Source organism: Phoxinus phoxinus (genome assembly GCF_949152265.1).
Source record: "Phoxinus phoxinus genome assembly, chromosome: 6".
NCBI classification, from domain to species: domain Eukaryota; kingdom Metazoa; phylum Chordata; class Actinopteri; order Cypriniformes; family Leuciscidae; genus Phoxinus; species Phoxinus phoxinus.
The window spans coordinates 43409250-43427432 of record NC_136881.1 but is presented as its reverse complement, the minus strand read 5'-3'; the positions used below and the strand labels follow the sequence as shown (position 1 = coordinate 43427432).

General features: G+C 40.3%; 2 protein-coding genes across 3 annotated transcripts; both read right to left on the bottom strand.

The window, feature by feature from the left end:
* Window positions 1–1310: 1310 nt before the first annotated feature.
* LOC307001065 (uncharacterized protein) lies at window positions 1311–7270 on the bottom strand. Its single transcript, XM_079617189.1, has 4 exons — window positions 7133–7270; window positions 6186–6353; window positions 5659–5980; window positions 1311–2991 (listed from the first exon to the last, which is right to left on the bottom strand). Exons 2-4 carry the CDS (start codon window positions 6351–6353, stop codon window positions 1760–1762), a joined length of 1722 nt encoding a protein of 573 aa, XP_079473315.1. The 5' UTR covers window positions 7133–7270; the 3' UTR covers window positions 1311–1759.
* Window positions 7271–10878: 3608 nt separating this feature from the next.
* Window positions 10879–17097, bottom strand: LOC307001066 (uncharacterized protein). Of its 2 annotated transcripts, XM_079617191.1 has the most exons (5): window positions 16740–17097; window positions 16053–16220; window positions 15540–15906; window positions 12142–12243; window positions 10879–12054 (listed from the first exon to the last, which is right to left on the bottom strand). In XM_079617191.1, exons 2-5 carry the CDS (start codon window positions 16218–16220, stop codon window positions 11084–11086), a joined length of 1608 nt encoding a protein of 535 aa, XP_079473317.1. In that variant the 5' UTR covers window positions 16740–17097; the 3' UTR covers window positions 10879–11083. The 2 variants fall into 2 exon arrangements, with proteins under 2 accessions (XP_079473317.1, XP_079473316.1); XM_079617190.1 differs by having other exon boundaries at window positions 10879–12243; window positions 16740–17091.
* Window positions 17098–18183: the final 1086 nt, after the last annotated feature.

Below are 18183 nucleotides of genomic sequence, written 5' to 3'. Positions count from 1 at the left end.
TTCACACGAGGAGTTGGTCTCCACACGAGGAGTTGGTCTCCACACGAGGAGTTGGTCTTCACCCGAGGAGTTGGTCTTCACCCGAGGAGTTGGTCTTCACCCGAGGAGTTGGTCTCCACACGAGGAGTTGGTCTCCACACGAGGAGTTGGTCTTCACCCGAGGAGTTGGTCTTCACCCGAGGAGTTGGTCTTCACCCGAGGAGTTGGTCTCCACACGAGGAGTTGGTCTCCACACGAGGAGTTGGTCTCCACCCGAGGAGTTGGTCTCCACACGAGGAGTTGGTCTCCACACGAGGAGTTGGTCTTCACACGAGGAGTTGGTCTCCACACGAGGAGTTGGTCTCCACACGAGGAGTTGGTCTTCACCCGAGGAGTTGGTCTCCACACGAGGAGTTGGTCTCCACACGAGGAGTTGGTCTCCACACGAGGAGTTGGTCTTCACCCGAGGAGTTGGTCTCCACACGAGGAGTTGGTCTCCACACGAGGAGTTGGTCTCCACCCGAGGAGTTGGTCTCCACACGAGGAGTTGGTCTTCACCCGAGGAGTTGGTCTCCACACGAGGAGTTGGTCTCCACCCGAGGAGTTGGTCTCCACACGAGGAGTTGGTCTTCAACCGAGGAGTTGGTCTCCACACGAGGAGTTGGTCTCCACACGAGGAGTTGGTCTTCACCCGGGGAGTTGGTCCTCACCCGAGGAGTTGGTCCCCACACGAGGAGTTGGTCTCCACACGAGGAGTTGGTCTTCACACGAGGAGTTGGTCTCCACCCGAGGAGTTGGTCTTCACCCGAGGAGTTGGTCTTCACCCGAGGAGTTGGTCTTCACCCGAGTAGTTGGTCTCCACACGAGGAGTTGGTCTTCACCCGAGGAGTTGGTCTTCACCCGAGGAGTTGGTCTTCACCCGAGGAGTTGGTCTCCACACGAGGAGTTGGTCTTCACACGAGGAGTTGGTCTCCACCCGAGGAGTTGGTCTTCACCCGAGGAGTTGGTCTCCACACGAGGAGTTGGTCTTCACACGAGGAGTTGGTCTTCACCCGAGGAGTTGGAGTTGGTCTTCACCCGAGGAGTTGGAGTTGGTCTTCATCCGAGGAGTTGGAGTTGGTCTTCACCCGAGGAGTTGGAGTTGGTCTTCACCCGAGTTGGTACACGCCCTTAAATTTAGCACAGCAAAGCCTATAGTCTGCAAATGGCTGAAATCAAATAAATGATGTTCCACAGATATTGTAGTTTTAGGTTTTACTTTGTACTAACATTCCCATAACACTGCAAAGTGTTTTTTTACACAACATAAAAATAATGACAAGATGAAGCTATTGAAGGATAATATATTTATTAAATGTTTAATTTAGGTTCCACTGCAGATGATTATTGAGTCTCCAGCAAGAGTCTCATTTCCTGCCAGTCCTGTTTTTCTCTATTGTATTTTAAATGAGTCGCATCACTGAGATTCTCACCTTTCAGCCTAGCTGTAGGGGAGACTTTCACCTTTTGTCTTTAATGGCTCTGGGATGGCCCTTGGAACCGGAGTTCCTGGCCATTTTCAGCATGTGAATAGTTATGCTGATTCCTAGCTCAGACGTTGAAGAATTAGACTGATTAGATTGGCAATACAATAGAGTGAATATGCTGATTTTGGATGATGGTATCGTTTTTCACAGTGTGAACACTGATACGGTTTGACATCAGAGTGTATTTTTTGGTGTAACTTCAGAGAACTTGAGTTTATAAAGGTTTTCTCACATTTACTGCACTGATACGGCCTTTAACTGGTGTGTGTGAGTAGATGTTTCTTCAGACTGGCTCCGCATTTGAAGCACTTCTCGCAGTGGGGACACTTGTACGGGTTTTCATTGGTGTGTATGAGAAGATGGATCTTCAGATGGGATTCCTGGTAGAAGCTTTTCTCGCAGCGGGGACACTTGTACGGGCTTTCACTGGTGTGTATGAGTACATGGTTGTTCAGACTGGTTCCGCATTTGAAGCTCTTCTCGCAGTGAGGACACTTGTACGGTTTTTCATTTGTGTGTGTGAGTTGATGTCTCTTCAGAGCTGATCTCTGGTTGAAGTTCTTCTCGCAGTGAGGACACTTGTAAGGCTTTTCTCCAGTGTGAACTCTCTGATGATTTCTGAAAGAAAATTGACTAGCGAAGCTCTTCCCGCAGGAGGAGCACAGGTACGGTTTCTCTCCGGTGTGAATCCTCTCATGGGTTTTCCGGTGAGTCGAATGATGGAATCGTTTCTCACAGTGTGAACACTGATACGGTTTGACATCAGAGTGTATTTTTTGGTGTAACTTCAGAGAACTTGAGTTTGTAAAGGTTTTCTCACATTTACTGCACTGATACGGCCTTTCACCGGTGTGTGTGAGTAGATGTGTCTTCAGACTGGTTCCGCATTTGAAACTCTTCTCGCAGTGAAGACACTTGTACGGGTTTTCATTGGTGTGTGTGAGTAGATGGTTGTTCAGATAAGATCCCCGTTTGAAGCTCTTCTCACAGTGAGGACACTTGTATGGGCGTTCATTGGTGTGTGTGAGTAGATGGTTGTTCAGATTTGATCCCTGGTTGAAGCTCCTCTCACAGTGACGGCACTTATACGGCTTTTCACCAGTGTGGATTCTCTTATGCATTGCAAGATGTGCTTTGGTGTGGAAATACTTGTCACACTCACTGCAGTGGAAAGTCTTTTCGCTGTGTGTCTTTATATGAGCTCTCATGCTATAAAGAGAGGTGAAAAAATCCTTCCCGCACTGTTCACAGCGAAACTCCTTCTTCACACTGTGCTCTTTTGAATGAAGTCTCTTCTCTTTTGAGGTAGAAAAGCTGATGTCACATATCTTACAGGTGAAGTCTCTCAGTTTTGTGTGTTTTCTCTGACGTTTCGCCAAATGACCCTGTTTGCTGAATGTTTTTCCACAGGAGAATCTCTTCACTGTCTGTTGCTGTTTAGATGAAGAGGCAGTTTCTCCATCCGTAGATGAGCCAGCGTTGTCATCTGAAAGGAACATAATAGGCATTATATGTAATATAATTATATGTATAATATACATAATTATATGTATGATATACTTAATATGTAACTTTTTCTATAACTTCTAAGGCTGAATTATCAGTCAAAATGAGATTGTGTAGGATCTGAGAGCAGATCGGACATAGATGATTACAGTAGGTAGTCAACCAGCATGCCTATTACCGCCACGCCAGCCGTTTTTAGCAAAACTACCGCGGTAAAAATAATCCAGTCGCATTTCAAAGTCATTCGCGAAATGACCGCCAGGTGGCGCAAAGGGACATTGTGCAAAACAGCAGCTATTGCCGTATTTTTAAATGTAAGTGGGGTTAATGTCAATTAACAGTAAGGATGAAATACAATAGAAAAAATTTTAGGACAGAAAAATAGAATCATAATTTAAAAATAGAGACGAGAACAATATAGCCTTTATTTCATATTGTACGCCTAGACGTCGGTGAGCGCCATAAGCCTATTGCCCGTTGGGAGCAGCAGTGTGATAAAAAAATAAAAATAATAATAACAAAAATAACAAATAAAAATAAATTAGGTGCAAGGAAGCCGATTCTTTTTTTACTATTCTATTGAGGAATGAGACGAATGAAGAGTGCTTCTCGCTCAATGAGCGAACACACACTGGAGAAACCTACGATTGGGCATTTCTCAGTGAGTAAATTCATGGCCAGGTGGCGATCATTTGGATGACACGGGTTCAAATCCCGAACAAACATGGATTATTGTACATTTTATATTAGCCTATTAATGCATGCCATAGCCTATTATTAATGCAGACAAACAATCAAACAAAATTTGTTATATGGGTAACACTTTACAATAAGGTTTGTTAGTTAACATTAGTTAACTACATTAGTTAACATGAACTAATAATGAACTGCACGTATACAGCATTTATTAATCTTTGTTCATGTTAATTTCAACATTTACTAATGCTTTAAAATCTTGTTAACATTAGTTGAACTAACATGAACAAACAATAAACAGCTGTATTTCTGTTAACTAACGTTAACAAACATTAACAAATACAGTAACAAATGTATTGCTCATGGTTAGTTAATGTTTGTTAACAGAAATACAGCTGTTCATTGTTTGTTCATGTTAGTTAATACTGAAAGAATAGGCAAAAAGAATGGTCCAAAACACACTCCTACACCTTGTGGAAAGCCTTTCCAGAAGCTGTTATAGCTGCAAAAGGTGGTATTAAACCCTATGGATTAAGAATGGGATGTCATAAAGTTCATGTGCATGTTAAAGGTGCATAGCGCAAGATTCTGAGTTTTTGCAGAACTATGCCACCTCTGGCGGCAAGCGAAACTGCAGCCAGAGATGTGCACTCTCATGGACCACACGCACACGCACACGCACGCTTGCATGAGCACGAGCTGTTCATAACCAAAGGAGCATCAGCCGCAAATCTTTTGTTTACAATCATAATTCAGAGGTAATAAAGTTATAAACCCCGTTTGAGCCCTAGAGCAGACCGGAGATCTCTCCATTTGTTGAAAGCCTTCCCTATGTTTACTCTCGTCTTATTCCGACGCCTGTCCGAGTCCAATTTGGCCCTTTTGGTTGCACTAGACAAAAGTTTTCTTTTTTTTATCTTACGTGGAGTTTGCGTTGGTGTTACAAATGAACTACAAGCAGGTCTCTTACAATCCATCTTCTACGGAGAATGCCGGCGAATACACAAACCTGCCAGACATCGCTATGTGAGCGTGCCGTGAACGCGCATGACGTCACGCCCAGTCTGAAATTCCGGCCCGAATCCCTCTTATTTATTTTACTTTGCAGGATTATAGAGACAATCTCAGTGATCAGAGAAGGGCTCATTCAGCCCATCAGGCAATTGTTTAGGCATGTATGGGTTAGAAAACGGGTACTTTTAACATGAAAAGTTGCTTAATGCACCTTTAAGGCAGACGTCACAAAACTTATGGCAATATAGTGTATCTGTACACCGAAATGTTTCAAAAAGTACATTTTTTCAAAGACGTACGACTCTCATTGACAGGGGAATATCTGATCTATCTGCTTACATAACTGGCACAAATTCACGTATCCGATTCATATCAGATTTTTTCCATATATGAATATGGCCTGAAACCGATCTAAGAATATCGGAATCCATGTGATTACACGCACGCGGGTCATATCCCATCTGTGCCACGTGGGAGGAAAAAGATTATATGTGTGCCAAGACATTTTAGAAATCCCGACCGGACGAAGTTTTACGGCCATGTCCAGCATAAAGAGTATGTATGGTCACCCAATATACATACAGTTAGGGTGATGTTAAACGACTTAAACCGTGATGTAAGATTTTGGCCATATTGCCCATCTCTCAGGCTGCATTTACACTGCATGGTTCAAGTGACTCACTTCCTATTTTTTCCTCCCACGAGGCAGAGTGTGTTAGTGCGGTTAACTTTTAAGGCTGTGTTTTAAATAAATACGATGTCTGATGTGATATTTTACACAGGTGCAGCTCACAACCGTTCTCAGTGTCTTAAATTGGCAGAATTCGCTACAAATGCTGCTCCACATGAATTTAGGTCAGAACATACATCATATTTCTACAAATTAATACTAATTCTGTTACTTCTGCATATCTTGTCATAAAAGAAAGAAACATACCTGGAGGAACAAAGTCATCATCATCATCAACATCATCATCCTGATCTTCATCCTCCTCCTGTTGTTGTTGTTCCTCTGCTGTGGTTTCTTCTCCTCGTCTCTCGATCAGGTTCCTGCAGTCCTCCAGTTGGACGGAGCACATCTTCATCTGCTGTTCTCCAGCGTTACAGTCAGAGGTTTGATCAGCGGATCCATGATCCTGAGCGTCAGTATAACACAGTAAAGTGAGGCTGAGCTCTGAGTCCTGTGTGTCTCTGGATCTCCAGACTGAATCCTGAGCTTCTGTCCCATCAGTCACACACACTGAAACCTTCTCCAGATCCTGACAAACACATCATAGATCAACACATATAAACAACAACCTGTTGATATTAGCCTCATTACTCAGCAGTTATCTCTAGCGGTTATACTGGTGATTTGTTTGCATATTTTGCAGTTAACTTAATTTGAGATGAGCATAAGAAGTGAGAAGCTAACACAACTTTGGTTTGATTGAGCTGAAGGATGAAATGATGAGCTGCTCAAACCTCTCTGTTGGGTTTGTCTCCTCTTTCTCTCAGCTTTGCCTCCAGTGACGCCACCTCTTTCTTCAGCTGACAGATTTCAGTGATGAAATCCTCAATATCCAGCATGGACAGATCCGTTCCTACTGATTTACAGCAGATCACATCCATCTGTGCTCTCATGGTCAACATCTGAAGACAAACACATTATCATTATTACAAGACACATTTATAATAATCCATTCGCTAGCTTGCGTCTTTTCCTCTGTTCCGAACTGCTTTGTTAACACATCTTCAGAATACTTGTCTATGTTTCTAGCATTTCAGATTTAGCATCGATATGTGTCATGTCATGCGTGTATATGAATGTGTTTGTGTATACGTACATATATAGTAATGTTAACTTTGTCAGTTATACTTGGGATTATTGTTATATCAAATATGTTACACCAGTTGTTCTCAAACATCTCACACCAAATACCCCTCTTACAACGCTTGACTTCCAAAGCACCTTCATGCTGAGTCCTAGTTTAAAAAGTTTTACTTAAAAGGGGTATAAAATAAAATGTGTAGTGGTATACATACCACAGTTTGGGAACCACTGTGGCTTGTTTACTCTATCTGTGATAGGTGGGGATAGAGCTTGTTTGTTTGTTTGTGTGTGTGTGTGTGTGTGCCTGTCCGTATGGTGCATGATGTGTGTTCACCCAAAAACGTGAAATCTACGCATCTAGCATTAAAAATTAACCATTTTGTTGGTATAACGTTAGTAGCTGTTTAATACAAATATCATGTTTAAAACATGGTTAGTAAAACATCAGGACATTTGTTATGGTTACTGTAGCAAAACCATAGTTATTTTTCATAAGCTAAGTGGGCGAGAAGAAGCTTCATTTAAGTCCATTAAAAACTAGAGACAGACGATTAACAAGCAAACACAGCTAAAACCGAGTGAAACAGATTAAACTCACCGTCTGAATGCTCCAGTATTTCTTTCTTCGGTGGTTTTACCGTACGGTAGACTAAAGAATGTCACAGCGCCTCCTACAGTACGTCCACGATGGAGTTAGAAGAGAAGGAGGAGGTCCGGCTGTTTAGAAGAGACGAACTATCATATTTTTACGTGACTATTGAATAAAAACATCGATAAACGAATGTTAGTCAGTCAGCCGGTAAATTAAAATGACCGTTAATTTTTGAATTACGCGAGTTCGCGGCTTTCTGTGGAAGATAGGAGAAAGCGCGCGCAGATATCAGATACGCACTGTAAATGAACATAGCCTACTTTGTTACTTTTTAAATGCAGATTTGACAAAAAAAATACATTTGAATATTCAAATAGAAAACAGGTATTTTTTTTATTGGAATAATATTTTACAGTATTATTGTTTTTGCTGTTAATACTGCACCTTACTACAGCAGAACACAGGAAATAAATGAAGCAGACCAGTCACAAACTCGCACACTCCCCTAAGACAAACGGAGAGAGATAACACAATAAACATGCATTTTTAATTGCATTAAACTGCTTTATTGTAAGCCTAGATATTACTTTGGTCACAGACGTCACTATGGTTACTGGTTAAAAAACAGGCTTGAATACCGTTGCACATTACAGACAGTAGCCTATTTGAGGTGCTACTGTAAGTTGATTTGAGAAGGAGACATTTCAAGATTCACACCTGTCAGTAAATGCAATTGTTAATCCCAAAAACTAACAGTGTGACCTTAGAACATGTTACATCGTATATTATTTCATATCCATGTCTGGATCATTTCAGCTTTGTGTAACAAAGTGACTGAGGGAAATAAGACTCACATCATGTTTTTCAGTATTAAAATTAAATTATTCTGTTAGTGTGATTAAAAGCCCCATAAACACAATTGAATCCAACATCTGAAACTGATCTACACATTACAGTGAATTTAAAGAGGATCCAGAGGATTCATTTCTACACAGTTAATAATGTTCGAAGTTTCTAGTGAGTCTGAAGACCTTTGTTGTGTTCAAAATCACCCTCTATACCATCATTCACTATTCCCTAAAGTAGTCCACTAATATTGTTCACTTGGAGTGAATGAAAACGAGTGTGGATTCAGACACTGATTGCACTTGAAGAGCTGCTGCTTTTGTAGTTTGAGCAGTAAAAATAAAATATAATTTGAAACTGGCAGCTCCAGTAGTAAGATGAAAAGATTTATCTTGAACTCTGTCATGGAAATTATGTAAACCTTATTTAAACAATTTAATAACTAGGAATTAAAAAGCTATTTATACCTGTATGATATTACACTGTAGCCACATTGGACCAGCGGTTTGGGAAATGGATGGATGGATGATTGAGCTGCGCGCACCATCTTCTGGATAGAAGCAGGAATTTATTCAGACCATCACAGTGCATTATGGGTATTCTCAAGACATTGAGAGTACATCGGTTGTACTCTGTCATTGCAGTTCATTGTGGGATTGAATGAGTGCACTCTATAAAGTCCACTCCGGTTTTGGACACCACTACAAATGGTTGTCTCCTCAAATAGTGCCCTATTTTAGGGTATAGGGCGATTTCAGACAGCTCTTGATTAGCTGGTTCAGGTGTGTTTAATAATGATTGGAGATATACTCTGCAGGAGAGTTTGGGCACCCCTGTTCTAGACACATTCAATTTATTTATAAACTGCCAATTGAAAAACAACTGCCATTAACCAATGTGCTGTACAAATTGGATAACCAGTAAATAAAATACAAAGACGCAAGTAAACAACAAAGCATAAAAAGACAGATTTAACTCATGATTTATAAGCCAGATCAAATAAAAATTATTTTAACTTTGATTTAAAGATAGATATTGTGGGAGTAGTTCTGATTTGAACAGGTAAACTGTTCCAAAGTCTCGGTGATCACCCCTAAATACCTGATCACCCCTAGACTTTAGTCTGGTTTTAGGGACCACTAAGAGCCTCTGATTGGCAGACCCCAAGAGCTCTCCCTGGTTGATAGTCAATCAACAGGTCAGAGAGGTAAACCATGTAAAGATTTAAAAACCAATAAAAGCACTTTAAAATCAATTCTGTGGCGAACGGGCAACCAATGCAGAGACCGTAGAACAGGGGTTATATGCTCAGGCTTACGAGCTTCCGTTAAAACTCTGGCAGCCACATTTTGACCCATCAGAATGAGGTTGAAATAAAATTGACTAATCCCCAAATAGATTGAGTTGCAATAATCAAGCTTTATGGTGATAAAAGCATGAATAACTCTTTCAAAATTATTAAAAGTGAGAAAGGACTTTGTTTTTACCAGGGCAAGTAATTGATAGAAACTTGACTTCACAACTTGATTAACTTGTCTGTCCAGCTTTAAAAAGGCCCCTATTATGGATTTTTGTAAATGACCTTTCATGTAGTGTGTAACATCTCTAAGTGAATGAAAAGTCTCCTGCAAAGTTATAAATCTGAAAGTGCTCCGTATATAAAGTTATTGTCTTTCAAAAGTAAGAGTCGACTCTGAGTAAATTAAATGAATCGTTTTTCAAACGAGTCATAAGCCGTTTCGTTGTGATGTCAAGACGAAATATTAGCATATTGTCCGCCCACTTGTTGCGTGCGCAGACACCAGGGAAAAGTTGAACCTCACACACTTCTGCTGATTCCTGTGAATAGAATGTGAAGGTAAAGCCAGTTTTTTTACACTGTCCAAAAACGAGCATATGAAGAATAAGTGGTTAAAATTAATCTTTACCATGATAACACAGCAGTATAATCCTTTAATTTAGCTGTTTCCCCTTTATTTTACTTATGACTGCTTCTCAAATCTTGGAGTTCAATGCAAGATTCGTACACCGCTTACTCTGGAAAGATGGTGTTCAAAATACTTCTTTTGAGTTTTATATTGTGTTGGTCTCCTGCTTCTGGCTAACTCACATTATTACTGTCTAACTGAAATACTAATCAGCTGTGGGCCACTATTACATAAAACTGTGTCTATTAATGCAGATAGTCTGTAGTTCTCACTACTTTGAGGAAAGCATGGAGCAAGATTTATTTTACCAACGTTTATGTTACATCAGGCATTCACGCTAAATTCACGCTAAAACTCTGCTAATGTATACACTGTTATTGATACAGTTTCCACGTTCACGGCAATAAATTAGAAAAATACTCGGTAAATAAATAAGTACTAGTAAAATAATCGGTTTGTTGATAGACATGCACTTTTAATGCTGATGGTGAGGAATTACAGTTGCAACATCTCATAATGTACCTCAAAGTAGCGCATCACTGATAAACGTCCTGCTCGAGTCGTCCTTGCGATGGAGGTTCGGGTTGAATAACTAGTTCTTCCAATGTTTCATCATCAGACTCGCGCTCGGATTGACATGGAAAAGTGACGTCATTGTTAGTTACTCTGTTTAGTTTACGGTGTAGGAAGTCACAGGACAACCAGAGCTGACGTTGTTATGCCAATGGGTGTTTTTGTTGTCGACGTGCGCGCTGTACGCGGCCTGAGCTGTCTGGCCAATCAGAGCAGAGTAGCTCACGGAAAGGAGGGATTTAGATTTAATGACGATTTAATGATTCATCTGACGAGTCATTTGAGAATCATTGAAAATGTGGTATGTGCAAAGGTATATTAGGAGAAAATTAAACAGTTTTTTGACCTTTGATGCAGGTAAACCTGTTGTAGGAGACTCAAAAACCACGTTAGGAAACTGTGAAATAGCATAATTGGGACACTTTAATGCGCTGTCCAGTAAAACTCCCAGATTTTTCACATATGGCTAAATATAAGGTGCTAAGACACATTTAAGTTTGGTATCCTTTGGACATTCTAGTTTTAGGTAATTTACAACCATGAAATAATGTTCCCGTAACACTGTAAGGTGGATTTTTTAACACAACCTAAAAATTATTACACGATTAAGCTATGATGATTCTGGAGCCGCGTGTTTCTTCTGGTGAGTCTGAAAACCCCATTTAAAAGAGAATCTCTCGCCACAGATGGAGCAGCGGTAAGGTTTCTCTCCTGTATGCCATCGCTCATGGATCTTCAGGTCACTTGATCGAGTGAAATTCTTGTCACAAAGTGAACATTTAAAAGGTTTTTCTCCTGTATGAGTCCTCTTGTGCATTTGTAAGCCACTTGAATTAGTAAAACCCTTCCCACAATCACTGCAGTGATACGGTTTTTCTCCAGTGTGAACTCTCAGATGAACTTTGAAATAAAATGGACTAGCGAAGCTCTTCCCGCAGTAGGAGCACAGGTACGGTTTCTCTCCAGTGTGAGTCCTCTCATGGGTTTTCCGGTGCGTTGAATGATAGAAACGTTTCTCACAGTGTGAACACTGATACGGTCTGTTATCAGAATGTATTTTTTGGTGTAACTTCAGAGAACTTGAGTTTTTAAAGGTTTTCTCACATTTACTGCACTGGTACGGCCTTTCACTGGTGTGTGTGAGTAGATGTTTCTTCAGACTGGTTCCGCATTTGAAACTCTTCTCGCAGAGGGGACACTTGTTTGGACTCTCATTAGTGTGTACGAGTAGATGGTTGTTCAGATGGGATTCCTGGTTGAAGCTCTTCTCGCAGAGGGGGCACGGATACGGACTCTCATTGCTGTGAATGAGTAGATGTTTCTTCAGATGGGATCCCTGGTTGAAGCTCCTCTCACAGTGAGAACACTGGTACGGCTTTTCACCAGTGTGGATTCTCTTATGCATTGCAAGATGTTGGTTGGTGCGGAAATACTTGTCGCACTCACTGCAGTGCAAAGTCTTTTCGCTGTGTGTCTTTATATGAGCTCTCATATTATAAGGAGTGGTGAAAAAATCCTTCCCGCACTGTTCACAGCGAAACTCCTTCTTCACGCTGTGTTCTTTTGAATGACATCTCTTCTCTTTTGAGGTAGAAAAGCTGATGTCACATATCTTACAGGTGAAGTCTTTCAGTTGTGTGTGTTTTCTCTCACTTTTAGCTAAATTACCTTGTTTTCCTAATATTGTTCCACAGGAGAATCTCTTTCTTGTCAGTCGCTCTTTGGCTATAGAGGCAGTTTCTCCATCAGAAGATGAACCAGCGATGTCATCTGAAAGGAGCAAAATGGGCATTAAATATAGTTTAAACTTATAGTATAATACTATAGTATGAACTTTTTCTATAACCTCTAAAGCTGAATCATCAGTCATAATAAAATTGTGTAGGATCTGAGAACAGATCAGAGAGAGATGATTCGTTCAAACAGAACAATCTAGGACCATAAAGGAAGTGGGCACCATCCAGTCTGAGCTAACTAACGAAACCGACCGCTGTAAACAACGAACCCTTGAAAGATTCCACTTAAAGGTGCAGTCTGTAAGAATGACAACTAGTGGTCGAAATAGGTACTGTAGTCTGAGATCGTCGTTTCTTCAGACTGGACGGTGTTCACACGGGTTGCCAGTTTGAGCACACACAACAGGAATGAGTGCAATGGACAATGAAAATTGGAAACGTGCAGTATCACAGACCAAAACAATAAACATTCCAGCCTGGAAACACACACTTCAGAGTAAAATAACTGGCTGTAGAAGTGTTTCTCAGAGAAACGAATATGTGAACTTAGCATGTTTCCTCAATATATGCAAACATATTATGGTATTTTTATGCTTTAGTAGAGTGAAAAAGTTACATACAGCACCTTTAAGATGTCAACGTTGGGCAGTTTGTAAAAGATAGATTGGTTTGGAGAGGGCACAGCTTGAGCCCCAAGAGAAAAATACCATGGGTTGTTTGACCCCCCAAGACACCTTTGGGCCTCATCATAACCCCGGTGCAATGCAGTGCCACGCACGACACAAGTGTGTTTTGCTAGTTTTAGCCTGATGCAGTTATAATTTTCATGTCCTGCGCCACGTTGTTTAAATAGCAAATGCATTTGAGCCCATCTGTGGCCCATGGGCGTGCTGGTCTGAAAACCTGAACGGTGTGTTCAGGCGCATTGTTGGAGCATTGCTTGAGGCAACAGATATGGACTGAAACCTGGTCTAAAGTCAATGGCGCAGTATTTTTTTGTTATTTAAAGAGCGCGGTAGTAATTTGCACCTATATAGGCGGGTCCACAATGTGCATACACTCTGCTTATTACACACACACACACACACACACTCTGGTTATTACACACACTCTGGTTATTACACACACAGGGATGCGCGCCTAGCAGTACACAAACTAGCCAAATATTAAAAAATAAAAGGATTACAAAAGATTACCCCTCCAGCAGAATATATGGTGGAATCTGGCTTGTCCCTTAGATGGTCTGCTTGCACGCTTTAACCTTGCGCACGAGCAGATCCGTTTCCTCGCTATAGACATGTTCATTATTTCCGCTTGCAAATTCCATCATGCAAATAAAGAATCCGCCATGGCGCGAGCGCAACTGGCTTTTAAAGGGAATGGGAAATGACACTCTGATTTTGCACGTTACGCCCGAAAACACACCCATTAGTCATTAAGAGAATATGGACAACAGTTTTAGGCCATGCGCGCAAACCATTTTTCCAGTCATTAAACTAGCAAAAGTGCATTCAGACACACCCTAAGTGTACTTGCGCCGTGCGCTTTAGACCATGCGCTTAGATCGTTAAAAAAGGGCCCAAGATGTCAATGTTGGGCAGTTTGTAAAAGATGGATTGGTTTGTAGAGGGCACAGCTTGAGCCCCACAAGGAAAACACCAAGGCTTGTTTGGACCAGCCTCTGCGAAGTCCCGACACTCAAAGTTCAAAGCAAAGGGAGATATTTGCTTTTAAAGAAATTGCTACAACAAACAGCTGGTAGGAACTACACGACATTAATCCCGGGTTAGTGACATCAATAACCCTAAAATGTACATAAAACCCGCCCCCGCAAAAACGATTTATAGATTATCAAGACAGAATATGCTAATCAATGACTAGAAGATAACTACACATAAGCTACATAAATTAATCAACTAACCATTCAGAAATGTTGTCTAATTGTTGTCACTTCTTCTTGAGTCTCTCCATCTTTGTCTGACTGGGGACATCAGAGATTTATTTTACATCTTGTGAAAAGGGCATTATACCACCCCTTTATACTCCGTCTACGGTTAGAATTGAGTCCATATAGCAACGCTGTGTTTTTCATGGCAACGGTCAGTTATACTCCGCAGCGGTCTGTTAACAGACCGCATTCTACATTGGAATTCAACCAAGCCATGTAATAAAACAAAATATAAACTTAAAAAGGATGGGACAAATGGGCTGCCAATGTAGATCAGAAGGCCGTTGAAAAAGAAAAGAAATAAAGTATTAAATCCCGAGATGTATCGAATCAAAAGGTACGTCGGTCCATCGGGCATTTGCCCGGAATGCTAGATTACCATTCCAGCCCTGCAGCTTATAACGTTAGTGTTTTGACAACGACAACACAAGTGTGTGTGTGTGTGTGTGTCGTGCGCATGCATGCGAGTGACAGAGAGACGGAGGGAGAGCAGGGAAAGGAAACACAGCTGAGCGAATTCTCTGCGTGTTTTTAAATAGCGTCGAAGGAAAGACATTGACAAAGACGAAAACTAAGGACATTTACTCTATAATTTTATTTTATTTTAGTTAATTTTGTCAACCACACATTAGAGTTTTATTTAGTTATCGTTTTTTTGTTTTGCCTCGTTTTTATTTTTATTTCAGTTAACGACAATGTTTTTTCCCTTCTAGTTTTCGTTTTTTTCGTTCGTTTTCGTTAACGATTATAACCCTGGTGTGTTTATGTGTTAAAATAATCAATAAAATCTTGTTTGTATTTAAAGAAAAGATGTCTAGCGTCACCTGCTTACGAACTTAGTGTCGAACTGCTGACCTTTATCAAAATTCCAAAGCTGCCAAAATAATAAACACATAAATATTCAAGAAATGTAAAAAAAAAAAAAAAAGAAGATTTTTTTAAATGAGTATTTATACTTTAATTTTCTTTTACATTTATTTGTCAGTATGGTAATGAGGAGGCGTGTTTTTGACATAGCAATCGAGCTCAGAGTGGCAGTGATGAAGCTTTGAGGCCACAGTGACACCTTGTGGTGGGACCAAACGATACGCACAGGAAAAAAATGACTTGGAGATGGGCAATATGGCCAAAAACTTATATCATGGTTTAAGTTATTTAATATTACCCTAACTGTATGTATTTTTGGTGACCCTACATAGTCCGTAAAACATTGTCCGGTCAGGATTTCTAAAATGTCTTGGCAGATATGAACAGAAGCTGCATGTTCAACAGATCTGATAACAGACATTTTGACATGGAAGCACGTAAAATTATCCCGAGTGGTGTAACTTTGTTTCAAAAAGTTACTTCAGCATATCTGGTCATCAAAGAAAGAAACATACCTGCAAGAACAAAGTCATCATCATCAACATCATCAGTGTGATCTTCATCAACATCATCATTTTTCTGATCTTCATCATCCTCATCATTCTGATCCTCCTCCTCCTGTTGTTGTTGTTCCTCTGCTGTGGTTTCTTCTCCTCGTCTCTCGATCAGGTTCCTGCAGTCCTCCAGTTGGACGGAGCACATCTTCATCTGCTGTTCTCCAGCGTTACAGTCAGAGGTTTGATCAGCGGATCCATGATCCTGAGCGTCAGTATAACACAGTAAAGTGAGGCTGAGCTCTGAGTCCTGTGTGTCTCTGGATCTCCAGACTGAATCCTGAGCTTCTGTCCCATCAGTCACACACACTGAAACCTTCTCCAGATCCTGACAAACACATCATAGATCAACACAAATAAACAACAACCCGTTGATATTAGCCTCATTACTCAGTTATCTTATCATAAGAAGTGAGAAGCTAACACAACTTTGGTTTGATTGAGCTGAAGGATGAAATGATGAGCTGCTCAAACCTCTCTGTTGGGTTTGTCTCCTCTTTCTCTCAGCTTTGCCTCCAGTGACGCCACCTCTTTCTTCAGCTGACAGATTTCAGTGATGAAATCCTCAATATCCAGCATGGACAGATCCGTTCCTACTGATTTACAGCAGATCGCATCCATCGGCGCTCTCATGGTCAACATCTGTAGACAAACATCATCATCATTATTACAAGAAGAATTTGTAATGAACTGACACTGATTTTAACTCAAAACAGCCTAATTCAGGGAATATTCAGAAATATTAATATTTCAGATATAAGTGTTTATTAGGAGCATTTATGATTAGTTTCAGTATTGAGCCAGCACTGTGCAGGGATAATGATCAAATAGTATATGACACTATGTTATAACTCATATAGTAAGATATTAAACATGATATTGTAAGATTTCTACTCATTTCACCCGAAATCGTGAATCTAGCCTTGAAAATTAACCATTGCGTTGGTATAGCAACGGTTTACTACAAATATCATGGTTAAAACATAGTTACTGTAGTAAAACATGAGGTCTTTTGTTATGGTTACTGTAGCAAAACCAGTTATTTTTCATAAGCTAAGTGGGCGTGGAAAAGCTTAATTTAAGTTAATTAAAACCTAGATACAGAAAAATAACAAGCAAACAGCTAAAACACATAAATATGTTGAACAGATTAAACTCAACGTCTGAATGCTCCAGTCTTTCTTTCTTCTGTGGTTTTACCGGTAGACTAAATAACGTCACAGCGCCTCCTACAGTCCGAGCGGTGGAGTAAATGAGTAGAGGCTTTACCCAAACCTAATTTCTCTGATTAAAAATACCATTGTATATCAGTGGCGTTACCAATAGACAAATATACTACCATATACTTACAGAATAATAAAATAACGACAAATTTGTTAAACAAATGTAAGTCAAACAGCCGCTAAACGGAAAAATTAAGTGAGTGCTTTCTGTGGAAAACAAGCACTCGCTGTAAAGGAGGGTCTATATAAAAACATTAATAAAAAAAATCTAAAAATGTTTTTATGCTTTTCACAACACCTAACCCTGGCTTAATTTTTTTATATATATATTATATATAAGTGCTACAGATAAAGTTGTTTGGTTAACAATGTGTTTTTTTAAAGAAATTAATACTTTTTTTCAGCAAGGACGCATTCCATTTATTAAAAAAAAAATACACTAATGTTCCAGAAACTTTCTATTTTAAATAGATGCTGTCCTTTGCTCTTTCTGTTGATCTATGAATCCTGAAAAAAAGTGTAAGTTTCCACACTTTATTAAGCAGCACAAGAATGATCAACTGTTAATAAGCTTTCTAAAGCAGCAAATCAGCATATTAGAATGATTTCTGAAGGATCATGCGACACTGAAGACTGGGGTAACGGCCAAACAAAAGCTGCAATGACAAATACATTTGAGTATAGATTCAATAGAAAACAGTGATTTTAAATTATATTTCACAATATGACTGTTTTTGCTGTACCCCCTCCAGCAGAACAGACAAGAAGACATGAAGCAGGCCAGTCCCAAATACACACACTCCCTGAGACAAACGGAGAGAGGTAACCATATTACACTGCTTTATTGTATGCTGGGGTCAAAGGAAAGCATAATTTTTTTAAATGAAGAAGTTACGCTCATGGAAGAGATGAGTTTCAGCTGTCTTTTGAATGTTACTCGGAATTCTACATTCCGAGTAAAGGCAGGGAGATCTTTCCACCATCAAGGAACAGTGAATGAAAATGTTCTGGAGAATGATTCCGTGCCTCTCTGTGATGGTACCACGTGTCTTCACTCATTTACCAATCGAAGGTTTCTGGTAGGGATGTAGACTTGTAAGAGCGAGTGAAAATAGGAGGGAGCTGAGCCTGTGGTAGATCTGTAGGCAAATGTCAATGCCTTGGGCTTGATGCGAGCAGCGCGTGGAAGCCATTGCAGAGATGAAGAGAGGTGTGACGTGGGCTCTTTTGGGCTTGTTGAAGACAAGATGTTCTGCAGCGTTCTAAATCATTTGTAGAGGCTTGATTGCACACGATGGATGTCCAGCAAGAAGAGCATTACAATAGTCAAGCCCAGAAATGACCAGGGCCTGGACAAGAAGATGTGTTGTATACTTAGTTAG